The 14249-nt window shown below is 45.3% G+C and overlaps 1 protein-coding gene across 1 annotated transcript in view; it reads right to left on the bottom strand.

Annotated features, from left to right (window-relative positions):
- Window positions 1-723: 723 nt before the first annotated feature.
- The window catches only part of LOC119251715 (E3 ubiquitin-protein ligase TRIM38-like), a 15881-nt gene continuing 2355 nt past the window's right edge, over window positions 724-14249 (bottom strand). The window contains exons 2-7 of the mRNA XM_054697940.1: window positions 13662-13756; window positions 10771-10866; window positions 8481-8711; window positions 7407-7429; window positions 7207-7319; window positions 724-4648 (exon numbers count right to left, since the gene is read on the bottom strand). Of these exons, the coding sequence (XP_054553915.1) occupies window positions 4122-4648; window positions 7207-7319; window positions 7407-7429; window positions 8481-8711; window positions 10771-10866; window positions 13662-13756 (1085 nt within the window). The 3' untranslated portion in view covers window positions 724-4121. The remainder of the gene's footprint in view (window positions 4649-7206; window positions 7320-7406; window positions 7430-8480; window positions 8712-10770; window positions 10867-13661; window positions 13757-14249) is intronic.

Genomic DNA, 14249 nt, shown 5'->3' with positions numbered 1-14249 from the left:
CAGGAGAGTGCATAAGCATATGCATTAAGGCAGGAAGATAACAATCATCACATCTTTCTCAAGAACAGCCAAGGGGTTATTTGCAGTCCTGCAGAGGTCATGATGTTTATTATTCTTTGTTTTAAAGAAGACACAGTTGCTAAACAAAAGTGTTCTTAGAATAGTCATTTACCTTAAACAACCAGTCATTTTGTTGTAGAGCAACCCCCCGATACAAAACGGGGTGCCTGACTGTGGGTCCTCACCCTCACACTTAAAAGGACTTATCAATGCTCTACTGCAGGCACACGCGTAAGGTTAATAAAGGCTTATTTACAAGGGAAGGGGAAATGAGGAAATGTACAGCTCAGGGAGAAAAGTGGGAGACAAAGTTTTAAATGAGTCCTACCCGATCCGCTGATCAGGAATTCCAAAATGGCGCTCTGAGAGCTGGCCGCCAGCCAGGAGCTGTGTAGCCAGGAGGCGAGTGACAGCCAGCCAGCCCAAGACCCACGTGTTTGGTTTTTATACACAACCTGGCTGCCCAACTCCACCCTCACTTCCCAGCCACCCTCCCTTTGGTGGTGATGGGATTTGTCTTTCCCAATGTCCTGATGGCTTTAGTCTGGAGTGGGGGTGGAGTCCACAAAGCCTGTATGGAATTAGTTCAGGACATCATTTCCCCCTAACAATTTTATTACTAGCAAAAGGCTTACATGACTGTAACTAACATTTCTATGTTTGCCATGTTGAAGGATTAACTAAGGGCTGGGGAGACAAAGGGCAGGAAGTTACCTGGGGGAGGGGAAACAAAGGGATTTTTTCTAACTAACCTATAAAGTTTAGACTAACGTATAACTAATTGATTAAAGTAAAAAACAGAAGGCTTTTATATAGAAATCATCATCTATAGTATATTGCTTTTATATTGATTTGATATTAAGGAACCAAGTGCCTGGAGGGCGTTAATGCCAGGCAAGCGGCACTGACTCTTCCCTAGCCCCAGCTGTGAATTTGTTATAGAGCAGCCCCGATATTGAACGGGTTCCTGGCTGTGGGTCCTCACCCGCGCGCTTATAAGGGACTTATTAATACTCCACTACAGGCACACACAAAAGGTTAATAAAAGGTTTATTTACAAGGGAAAAGGAAATAAGGAAAATGTACAACTCAGGGAAAAAATAGGGAAATAAAGTCTTTAATGCGTCCTACCCAATCCGCCGACCTGGAAACCCAAAGTCACTCTCAGAGCTGGCCGGATGCTGAGAGCTGGCGGAGAGCCAAAACGGGGGAACCCCCCAAGCCCACGTGTCTGGCTTTATACCAACCAGGCTGCTTAACCCCACCCTCAGGTCCCAGCCACCTTCCCTTTGGTGGTGATGGGATTTGGAGTTCCCAGTGTCTTTGGCTTTGGCCTGGGATTGGGGGCGGAGTCCACAAAGCCTGTATGGAATTAGCTTTAGGACATCCTTTTCCCCTAACAAATTGAGGGAGAAAGTCTCCTAATCTAAACAAAGAGTTTTCTACTTATTACTCCTCTACTTTATCTAGTCAGCCTAGTTTCCATATTTAACTTTAAGATCAAGAGACAATTTCCTTATCTATAAGATTGCTGGTTGTTGTTTTAAGGAACTACAAATATTTCACCAGGGGCAGGAGCAGAGATGGTTATAGCCTTTGATTCTCAAAAATGGTCGATAGGTGACATATCAGTAGTTGTAACATTAACCATATCCAAGTGCATTATTTGTGCTGCCATGGTACTAGCTCAACCAGTCACAAAATTGCTGTTGACTTATTCTTGAATGCACACTCTAACAGCTACCATACCAATTGTCACCTCCAGGGAAATTAGCCCTAAACAAACAGGAAGAATTTAGCAGGAGTCAGCTATGGCGCCTCCTGGTTTATTAGGAATTTTCTTACACTTGGAGCATGGCTCTCCTCTGCCACCCAACTGCTATCTTTTACTTTAAAGTAAAGGAATTTCCTTCTCCAATTAGCCCTTGCCTCAAAAGACCACATCTCCATATCAAAGACTTGGCCTAGGGATGTTTACAGCCTTTTGTTCCCAGAAGTTTTTTTTAATTTATTAATGTAAGGCCAAATGTTGAATTGCTGCCTTTTGGCAGATAACTACTAATTTTATAAAAAATGTGATATTTGTATCATGCAGTGCCATTTGTCATCAAACTGGTTATTCAGTGATTGATCAGTATTTGCAGTTTTACTTTTAAATGCGTATTTTAGCAATGGTAGAAACTAGCCATAAACAAATGAGGAGAATCTTGGAGTCAGCTAACAAGATTCCTGATTTTTCAGAAATCTGCCCCATGCCTGGACTTTTGTCAGACGACATGAGTAGCATGGCTCCCCATAGTCAAAGGACCAGGAAAGGAGCTGAGGGACCCCACAGGGGATCAACCACACCCACACAGCAGCAGCCAGACATACACAAGCTCATGACAGGGTCTGTCTTGTGACCACTGCCCCCCTGGCACCTGCTGTGTAAGGGAGGGGATCATGCAGAGCTCAGGTCTGAGAGGGGAGGGGAGGCAGAAGAGACTTCAGAGACATGTTCCCTAAGTGGGGAGAGCCCAGTGCTTCATGTGATTTGTGTGATGTACTGAGACAGCTCAGGGGAGGCCAGAGGTAGTCCCTCCCTCAGTGCATCCCTTCCTGTGTATGAGGAGTGTAGGATGGAGAAATTCAAAGAATGGAGTGGACAGATCACTGGTATCCCCAAAATGAACCAAAGATCTAAGTGTAAGAACTGAAATGGTTAAAACCTTTTGGAAGAAAAGAGGGAAAAACTCTTGTTCCCTTGGGTTCCCAATGGTTACCTGGATGACACCAAAGCACAAGCAATAAAAGTTCAATATAACAACGATACTGAGGTGAGCTTCACAGGACTCCATCAAGAATGTAAAAGACAACTCAGAGAATGACAGAAAGTTTCTAAAATTATTAGGCTGATAAGGGACATACCTAGAACTGTAATTAGCATACAGAAGTTATTACAAACCAAAATACAAATAACCCAACTAAAATGGGCAATGTATGTGAAGAGATAATTCCAAAAAGACACACAATTAGCCATGAAGCTGTCACCATCACCACTCATTAGGAAAATGCAAAAGCCAGAAAAAAACAAAATCTCAAGGAGATAGAACTTACCATCCATTAGCATAGTTACATTTAAAAATACCCACAATAAAATGTAGAGAAATTGGAATGTCATACATGGCATGTGAGGATATACTATGTTGTAGCATCCTTGGAAAACAGACAGTTCCTTAAAAAGACGAACAACTTGGGCCTCCCTTGGTGGAGCAGGCAATTGAGCACCACACTGTGAAGCTCTCCCAGCCTCTGCAGCACCGGTTGGATCCTGGCAGGCCGGCGGAGTCCCACATGGCTCGGGAGACCTCACCTGTCACACACGCTGCTCCCCTCAGCAGTGTATTTAGTCAGCCTGCCTGTTCTGTTCCCCGCTCTCTCTCTGGTGAATCTGCTCACCCTCCATCGCATCTGGCCTGTACCTCAGTTCTTCTATAAATAAATCTCAAAAAAAAAAGTTGAACAAATTATCACAGGAAGTAGCAATTCTACTCCTAGGTATAAACCTCCAAATTTGACCATAATCACACAAAAACTTGTACAGCACTGTTCTCAATGGCATCATTTGAACTCTCCCCAAAGTGGAAACAACCAATGTCCATCCTTTGATGAACGGGAACACACAATGTGTGATATCCATACAGTGGGATGTTTTGTCCAGAAACAGAAGCAACTACTAACCCAAACTACAACATTGATGGAGCGTGAAAACTTGACATGAAATGGAAGAGGCCAGACACCAGCGTGAGACCAGGACCCTGGCAGGTCAGAGATGTGACCCAGTGACAGGGGTTGAGTATGAGGGATGACCCTGCTGTTCTCTCGCTTCCCCGCCGGTCAGGCTGATCTTCTGTGCTGTCTGCACAGTGGCTGTGTCCAGCAGTCATGGCACACTCACTGAGTGTCCACTGTGAACTCAGCGCCAGTTCAGGTAAAGGGAAAGAGCAAATGACAAAATAGACCAAGTCCTGACCTAATAGGACTGACGTTATATTTCTACAATGGGAAACAAAGAGACTCTTTTAAATTGACTCCAGGGGTGGAGGGAGGAACAAAGAAGAAGAATGATTAACCTGGAAATAAGGCCGAAGAGTACCAGAGAAGGAGGCCCTTGGGAAGGTGAAGATGTGGGAGCCAGTGTTCATATTGTAAAAGGACACAAGTCCAGCCTCACAGTCCAGAAAAACTCCCACTAGCAGGGGCCGCTCCCTCAATGAAAGGGGTGTTGGGGGAGAGGTAAGGGCCATGTAGCCATTCTCCTGGCAGAGTCTGATGGCCCAGAAGCCAGACTGAGGCTCTGGGGTCATGTCCCTGTCCCTGTGCACATTTTCCAGACAAACTCCTAAGTCCCACCCGGATCCTTCTCCCACGTCCACTTCAAAGTAATGTCTTCCTGAGGTGAAACCCTCACAGCCCAGGACACAGGGTAAGGAACATAATCTTTTAGAACTGATATGCTTCTTCCGTCTGCCTCCACGGGTCACATGTCTCCGATCCTCAGACAGAATTAGTTCACGATGAGCTGTGTTTGGATCCAGAGTCACGCTGACTGATAAAAGAGAAAGACACATTTTATTTGCTGAGAAGACAGTGCACTTCAAGTACAACCTTCTTGGATTCAGGTGCTGCCTACTTCTTCTAGCTCTGTGAGTCACTTTCTAAGACTCTGCATGCTATAGTACGACATCATCATACCCGCCACAGTAACGGTCGGGAGGATTGAAGGAGCTCATGCACCCTACTGCTTGGAGAAGTTCCTGGCATTTGGTAAGTAAGCAATAAGTGGAAGTAATATCCTCTCCATCACTGTCACCATCACCAACTCAGTCCCTTGGAGAAGGCAAGGGACTGACTAACCAGAGTGGTTGCTGTCCTCTCCACAACCCTTATCCCCTGTGTAGGGCCACCAAGAATCATGGAATATTGACGCAAAAAAGAAGCTTATCCCCATTTTTAGTGATAACCTTTCACACTGATTATCAGAAAGCAAAATAACATAGGTCCTGCCATATTTTGTTATTGAAACAGTTACCTCAGATCCCAGTATTCTATTCAGCCCTCAGAGCACCTCTCAGACCCATGAATTTTGGTGTGAAGTCTTTTATGTTGCTGCAGATGATAGTCCATATTGTCCCAGGGATGAGTAAAAAGTGATACAATTTATGCTGGAATAACGCACATCAAAAGGATCTGACTAGTATAAGTAAAATAAAAAAAATAATGATCTTTTAAGCGTGATACTGGCCAGGAGTGTAATTTGTTTGTTTTTAAAGGTTTATTTATTTATACATACAAGAACTCGGGCACAGGCCAGAGGAGTATGGGTGAGAGGACTCACCAGAGACAGAGTGGGGAACAGAACAGGCAGACTGACTGAAATACACTGCTAAGGGGAGCAGAGGATGAGTTGGGAGAGGTCTGCTGCACCATGTGGTTACCTCCCAGGCGGGGATCGAACTCATGCTGCAGTCGCTGCAGACAGCTTTATAGGTTGCTTCTTAACCCCTTGCGTCTCAGGGAGGCAACAGGAGTGTGATTTCTTAAGTGTGAGGCTGGCCAAAAAGATCACTAAACTGGGGAAGACTAAGACAGTTCAAACAGACCAATTTATTTTTTTTTTTCTTATTTTTTTATTTATACAAGAGGTTGGGGTACAGGCCAGAGTTGCAGGATGGTGAGAGGAATCATCAGAGACAGAGTGGGGAACAGAACAGGCAGACTGACGAAATACACTGCTGAGCAGACTAGCGGGCGAGACAGGGGAGGTCCGCCTCCCCATGTGGGATTCTCCTTGGCTGGCGGGAATTGAATCGTTGCTGCAGAGACTGCGGTCACCTTCACAGCACTGCGCTCAACCCGCTGAGCTACTGGGGAGGCCCTCAAACAGACCAATTTAATAGACAAATGAAAATACCAGCGATTAATAAGTAGAGAAAATGCAGTTTACATCACATTTTCTACATGGACTATGTAGCCATGAATAAGACTAGTCAGATTGAAAGAATGAACATATATCTGTAGATCTATGTTACACAGACCGGTTACTTGAATGTAATTCAGTGTAATACAGTAATAAAAACACCAATAAAAATGGTAAGATTACACAATCAAAATGCTTATAAATGACAATGGGCAGATATGGGAAAAATCCCTGCAGAAGCAACCTAAATAGAAAATAGATGACTCTTGGGCCTCCCTCGGGACACAAGGGGTTAAGCACAGCACTGTGAGCTATCCTCAGCCTCTGCAGCATGAGTTGAATCCATGGCTGGCCAGGGAGCCAACCTACATGCACAGTACCTCTCCTGTTTCGCCCACTGTTCCCTTAGCAGTGTATTCCAGTCAGTCTGCCTGTTCTTTTCCCCACTCTGTCTCAGGTGAATCCTTCCACCGCCCCCCCAACACCTCTGGCCTGTGTGCCAGCTCTAGTATGGGTAAATAAATAAATCTTTAAAGAAATAACCTGGTGGGATAAAATACATACTTAAAATAGCAGCACACCAGTGGAATCAATTCTGGTTTGGCCTCTGTCAGGTTCATTCTGATTTTACAGCCTAAAGAATTTTTTAATAATATTTAACTTATTATCTAATTATCTAATTGTGGACATATGGAAAATGACAAATACTAAGTAAGAACTAAGGGATTGGAAGCTCAGGATTGGAATTGGTCATACTGGCTTTCATTAGGATTCTAACATTTAGAGGAGTCAAGGCCTTAAAACCATTTTCATCACAGTTTAAAATACTGATCTATCTTTCTTGCATTGCTGAGAGTTTAATGAAATTGTAATAAATGTTCTAAACACTGCATACATTGATGCTGTTAAATGTCATGATAAGTGAGGGAAGTGAAATCTTCTATATTGTTGTTTAGATGGGGAGAATGAGCAGGTGATTAGTCTGGGAGAGAAGGAATTTGAAGAGCCTGAAGAGTTAACAGGGAAGCTACATCCCTGCTTATCCACAAGGTAGAGAGCTCCAGCTCCACTGAGAACAGCTAAACAGCCTCTCTGTCTCTGAGTCTATCCAGGGACAGCTGCTCAGTTAGTTGCCACCAAAGGGGCATTCTATGTAAAGCATGAAGGGAACTGTTGACTTCACACACCTTGGAAGTGCCTTAACATTTTCTTCACATCAAAGTAAAGCTCAGGAACATGGCACACAGTTTGAGGCTCCAAACAGAAGATCTCTGGCAATTTCAGCTTCACATCTGAATTCCTATAAGGAACAGGGGACATTCCATTCAGCTCTGGGTAGCCACACAACTGCCCACATCCTCACACTCCCACATTCATACAGACTCACCAGTTTAATGTGTCTTTCACACCCTACAGTGAAAACAAAGACAAATGTGAGTGTGGGGAAATCAGTATTTTGTGTCACTTGAAACATGGGGCTACTTGCTATGAACACTCCATCTCAGGAAGTAGAGTGACCCAGCCTGAGACACCCACACATACCCAGGTTGAAAGATTCCCATCCTAGTCTCCTAGGATAGTCACTGCCAGTGTGTGTAAGTATGTGATCACACTTACTCAGGCTTGGGGGGAGTTATGGAGTCTTCATTTACATTAACCCGTGACATTAGAGAAGAGGCCAGGAGCAAGGTTGCATTTCCTTCTGCTATTAGTGATACAATTTCCTTCTGAGGAGCCCATCTTACCTTTGTTACTTATGACAAAGGTCCTCAGTGGGGAATCCATGCCCAGACCCTGGCTCTGGGACACTGAGGCCAAGGCAGCAGATGTCACCTGCTGAGGGCGCTATCACACTACATCCTCACCCTCACAGTGCAACCACCAGTCCTGCAACAGCAACTGGAGTCCAGGCATTGATGTTCACCAGCTGGAAGCTCCAGGCAGCTGAAATGAGGTTCCCTAAGAGCTCATGGCCCAAGACAAGTGGTTCAGGAGAAGGTTATCATTCATTTTGGATGCCCCTCTCTATACCACCAGTCATTTTCAAGAGATGGGGTGAAGGTTCCATGAACAACTGACAAGGGTGAATAAATGGGATGAAGGTTATTCTGTGGTTCCATATGGCCAAGAAACCTACATTCCACCCAGAGAAGCTGGTGTCTGAATCACATACTGCCCCTGTGGATACCTGCACAGGCCACCAGCTGACATTGATATGGATCTTTTCTTTGGTTTCCAAAGGGGAGGTTTATAATAAAAAGGGAGAGAAGAGTAAAGGACACTTGCATAGACAGAAATGGGCAAAAGAACTGCTGCTGCTATAGCCTTCAACATTTATTACTTTAAATATTGAATGAGGCAGAGAGGACTCGCCAAACTTCCCAGGCTCCCTCGACATTCTCCTCTCAATAGATCAGAAACAGACATTCTTTCTTTCCTCCAATTTCACAGCCTCCCTCACCTGCAATAAATTCTGGGCTGAGCCCTGACATTTCTTCTCTAGTTCCAGGACGAGCTTCTCCAGTTCACAACTCTGATTGTCCAGACTGGCTTCACTGTCCTGCAGTCTCCCCAGCAGCTTCTCTTCCTCTTTCTCCAATCTCCATAGATAAGCCCTCTCCTCCTCATGGAGGAAGCAGTGGAGATTCCAAAACTCAGACTTGATTTCTTGTCTCCGAAGCTCTATGTTCTCCTAGAATCAAGAAAGTAGGCAGAAAAGGGGGAAACAAACCAAACATACCTCTTTGGTGAGTCAGTAAACACAGGTAGGACTGAGACACAGTGCAAATCTGCTCACCCCTAGGAGGAAAGCAAACTGTGACATGTGCCCAACTGGACGTATCTTGAAGATTCATGCTGAGGGACATGAGCCAAAGCACAAAAGAGAAAGACCCTATGAGTCCTCTCATATGTGGGCCCTCATCAAATTGAGAAACAACAAGTAGTTCGGTGGCCCTCAAGCCGGAAGGAGGGAGCAATGGAGTTATTGTTCATGGACATAGAGTCTCCAATTTGGAATGCTGAAATAGTTCTGCAGACGAGGATGGTGATGGCTACAAAGCAAGTAAATGTATTTCATGCCACTGGACTGTACACTAGAAATGACCTAAAGGCTGCACTCTGATGTGGAAGGTGATCATAAGCTGCAGCCACCTGGTACATTTCCTTTTTCTCCAGCCACGATGCAGAAGAAGATGTTCCCGGAATGCTAAACAGGAGAATAATGGAATTTGGCCAATAGCAAGTAACTTATCATTTATGAAGATAAAACCAAGCACTATGGGCAAGTAACATGCTATATATATGTTCTGAGAGAATTTCTTCAACTAAACGCTGATAGTGAATATAACCAATGCTGAATTTAAGTCATCAGGCTCATAGGAGAGTCTATAACACTCAATAGGGGAAGCCTGAAGAGCTACCAGATATATTATTGCACCTACCAGGATTCATATTTCATCTTTATGTGTAACACAGGTTTTATTGTGGTATATGGAATTGCAATTTATATCTGTGCTTTCTCAATTCCAACAGTGCTTTAGTGACTGTGATATTATGGTAGATGGAGTATTGATTAGGATGAAGTGGAATTTTTTTTCAACGATTTTGTTTATTTATGCATACAAGAACTTGGGTGTAGGCCAGAGGTGCATAGGTGAGAGAATTTATCAGAGACAGAGTGGGGAGAACAGGCAGATTGACTGAAATACACTGCTGAGGGTAGCAGCCAGTGAGGCAGAAGAGGTCTGCTGTGCATCTCCCTGTCCAGTGATTGAACTCATGCTGCAGTGGCTACCAATAGTTTCACTGTCTGAGACTTATCTCCTTGAGCCAGCAGGGAGGCCCTGAAGCGGAACTTTTTGTAGGAGACCTGGGACAGCTGGACTCTGGCATTGACATGGTTTCCTTATATGGTATGTAGCAATAGAAGTTCTCCCTATGACCTAATATTCCAGAATGAGGAGACAGAGGCAGTTGTAGCACCTACAGTGTCAGGAATCTTCACTTGTTATTTCCAAGTATGGTCCTCCAACTTCCAAGGATCTCGAAATGAGGGATGGACGAGTCAATTTCACATCCACTCACACAGAAGCAAGGTCAAGGTGGGAAGAGAAACTGAAAGAGGCAAAATGGCTCACACATCTGGGGAATTTGGTTACTAAATGATGGATTACATCCATATCCATAAAAGAATGTGTCTCTGATCCTGCAGGGGCTGGTCAGCCACGGACACTGTCTTAGAGACCCAACGTCTACAGTGCAAGTGTGTGTAAGTCTTGCAGAGCTCTATCCTCATCACAACCTCACGAGCTTGAGTTATGGGAAGGTCTTCTGCACTGGTCCTGTTATTCCCTTAGGGTGGTATTGCAACCAGGAAGGTAGAGGGTCTGACCCTGTACTCTGGTAAATGTGCGCAGGTGAGTTCACGATCTTCAGACAGGAGGTAATTTCAGTCATTGAAAATGTGAAGCCCGTTGAAGGTCAGGGGCACAACAGCTTTGTTTCTCCTGACTGAGGTGATGGGATGCCTAGCACTTTACTCCTGCAAGGCTGAAGAAAGTAGAGGGAAATTCTCCTAGATTAGACAACTAAAGGAATTATTTTTTTAAAAAACTGGCATATTCTTTGGGGCTCAGCAATTTGTACTGGTTTAATGAGAATAAACTATCAATGAGTACTTTGCCCAGTCATATCCTATACTTGAATTCAGGATGAAAAATAGTTTGTGATCACTAAACTCCAATTCTTACCTTCCATGCAGTTATTTGCTCTGCCATGAACAACTTCGCACTGGTACAGTGGTCTTGAGTTTCCTTCAGGTTTGTTACAATGCCTTGGAGCTTGTCCTGCAGGAAATGTTGAGTGAGGTCTGGCTAATCCATATCAAATCTTCATTTGGTACTTACAGGGAATCCCAACCTCCAAGCAGTACAATAACATTGAACCTTACACTTTGCGAGGAAGCAACATGAGGGCAGTAGTATTAAGTGATTCCTAGGAGTCCCTGAGCAGTTGCTGGATTGTAACATCTTTCTGTGCTGTAGATGTGGAGGCTTAGGAAGGGAGCAGTAACCTGCCCAAGGGGCCATCACTGGTAGGTGGCAGAGATGTGATTCCCAGCTCATCGCGGAACTAAGGATTGGACTAACTCCGCACTACAGTCAGCTAGGAAAATGCTGCTCATCGTTTAAGGTTAAAATCATCTAAAAGCAAATTTTGTAAAATAACGTGCTGGACCCGTCATAGATAATACACAGTGCCTGACACATAGGGAACTTTTCACATGTTACGCCAAGTCAGGAAGGAGAGCCCAGGATGGCAGTTGAAGTTATAGAACCAGGTCATGAGGGGGCGCCCTGTATCACCTGGAGAACAGTGTCATGACGTCAACTCACAGTGATTCGTGTCCACATCCATCTCTAGGGTTTATTCAAAAGTTTCTCACACTTTCTTTTTTCTTTACTGAAGATTTATTTTTTATTCATTTATGCCTACATGAACTGGAGTGTAGGTTAGAGATGTGGGGGGATGGGGGGTGGTGAAAGGATTCACCAGAGACAGAGTGGGGAGCAGAACAGGCAGATGGATTGAAAGAAACTGCTGAGGAGAGGTCTGCTGCACCATGTGGTTGCTTCCTGGCCAGGAATTGAACTCATGCTGCAGTGGCTGGGATAGCTTGATAGCATTGAGTCTTGAACCCCTGTACAACCAGGAAGGCACCCTTTCCTCACATTTTCAAGAGAAGGGATCTGAAGCTTACTAAACTGCTCATTGTCATCCACAATAAAGGAATTGCCTCCTGGCCTCTGCAAATTCACAAAATTACTCATAACATCACAACACTCTCAAAATAATGCTCAAGAAACTATTTACCAAAAGACTGATTTGCTTTTGCAATGAGCACAGTGCTATTCTCAACTCTACCTAGAGAATGTCCTTACAACTTATGACAACCTCCTGGTGTGTGTGTCGGGTGGGAGGGGGCAGCCCTTTTCTCCATTTACACATGGAGAAACCAAGTCATGAAGCAAGAACTGAGCTGCTCCCAGTTGCCCACTTCGGAGGAGGCTAAACTAATATTTGACCTCAGCAGTCTGACTCTTGAGGCTACACCCATCACCTTGTGTTCCTCCTATTTGATGACATGGGGAGAAGCAGTGAGACCTGCCCCATTACAGCCCTGACTGCTCATGGGGTTACAGGAAGAGGTGAGTGCACTGAGCAATGGTCAGGGCTGACATGCCCTGACACAGGATCCAGAACCTTCACACAATACACAGGCCCTCAGTGATGAGGGTACTCAGAGCCCCACACTGGGGATGTTACTTCAAATGTCAAAGGGGCAGAGAGGAAGGAATCCCACTTCTTCATTCCTCCACATCAAAGGGACCCTTATGTTAAAAGCTATTGTGTCAAAAACATAGGAAATGACTGAAAGGTCTCTCAAGGCTTCATCCCTCCCACCAAGTATGTTTAAACCCTAACTCCCCTTCCCAGTTTATGCTCACACCTGTTGCCATTTCCAATCCTTAGATTTTGTCCTTGTTGTTTATTTTGTCCACGCAGTATGTGTTTTTACATGTCAACCTGATCTTTCCCTCCACAAATAAAGTCCTACTGTCCCAGGCCGCTCTGGGGAGGGGTATAGACTCCGAGTAATACCAACAATCCTTCCTGACATCCTTTCCCATGCCCGCAACGGCCTTTCCTCTCACGAGCCCCCTGACTGGGCCATGGAGAGTCAGGCAAGCTCTCGTGACAAGTGAACCACCTGATCTGGCTTCCTGTCTCTTATCCACACTCTGCCCGTGGTGATATTGTGTGTGTCCTTCAGGACTCACTCAGGGAAGTCTCCCCCTCACACACTCATTCCTGCCCCTAGTGTCGCCCACCTCACCACCCACACCAAGGAAGGTCAGGCGTCCTGAGTTCCTTTTCTTACTCCTTGTGGACTCTGGGATATCAAGAAGGTGTTGGTTCTGACCTCTGGGATTTCAGATGCTGTCCTGTGCTCTTGAACGCTGTGGTATCTCCACTTACGTATTTGAGGTGAGGCCATGAATGAGGCAGGTGTGACAAAGAGCACAGTCTATTGTCCAGGGGAATCATTACAGGAAATTCTTACAGGAAAGGTTCTGCCCAACCTTAAAGTTCAGCATAGAAAGTGATGACCTCGGGCCTCCCTGGTGGCGCAGCGGTTGAGCGCTGGGTTGTGAAGCTGCCTGCAGCCTCTGCAGCGCCAGTTCGATCCCCAGCTGCTCCCCGACACGGAGGAGGGTCCCACATGGTGTGCAGACCTCTCCTGCCGCCCCCCTGCTCCCCTCAGCAGTGTGCTTCGGTCCTCTGCCTGCTCTGCTCCCCGCTCTGGCTCTGGTGAATTCTCTCACCCTCCTGTGCTTCTGACTGTACCCAGTGCTTGTATGTATAAATAAATAAATAAATCTTTTAAAAAAAAAAAAAAAAAAAAGAGAAAATGACTGATGACCTGACTCACTGGGATCATAATTAATTATTATTCAGAAAATAACATGATGGAAACAACATTTTTGCAGTCACAATCTTGGTGTTCAGACTAAGTAATTTCAATGAAAATGTGCAACATAAGAGGAAGAACTTGCTGAAAGTTTGGCCACTCACTCACCTTGTAGCCTGGACATACGTCCTCCACTAGAGCCGTGCGGTGTCCTCTGTGCTGGGGGGAGCGCTCACAGCGCCAGCAGATGAGTGCTCGTCGTCCTCACAGAAAGGTGGAGCTGCTCCCCATGTTCCTCACACAGCCTCTCACGCTCCAAGCTCCTGGATGCGCTCAATGAGGTTTTCAAGGTGCTTGTTGGGTCGGACACTCTCCCTTTGAAGTGATGTTGGCACAGGGGACAGCGAGCCCTCCAAATAAAAAGATGTCACAAAATATTGCTGCCCAATGATATTGTCTATGCACTGGCGGCAGAAGCTGTGCCCACAGTTGACGCTCACGGGCTCCTTCATCAGCTGCTGGCAGATGGAGCATGGCTTCCTCCCTCATCTTCCTGATCGCTGGCGATGAGGCCATGGCTCTTCCTCAAAGTTCTGCTAAGTATCTATAGGCAGAGGTGTATCAGCCAGGACTTTCCAGAGTGATGGACAGAAGCCTCACCTGAGATTCTGAGCCTGCACAGGTGTTGAAATCTTCTCTCTGGAGATATAACGGATTAGAATTTGAAAGATGCCTCACCTGTCCCTGTGTGGTAGA

This window comes from Talpa occidentalis, unplaced genomic scaffold, assembly GCF_014898055.3.
Source record: "Talpa occidentalis isolate TD23 unplaced genomic scaffold, MPIMG_talOcc4v2.1 talOcc4.2, whole genome shotgun sequence".
NCBI classification, from domain to species: Eukaryota; Metazoa; Chordata; class Mammalia; order Eulipotyphla; family Talpidae; genus Talpa; species Talpa occidentalis.
The sequence above is the reverse complement of the archived record's forward strand: the minus strand, read 5'-3'. Positions and strand labels throughout refer to the sequence as shown.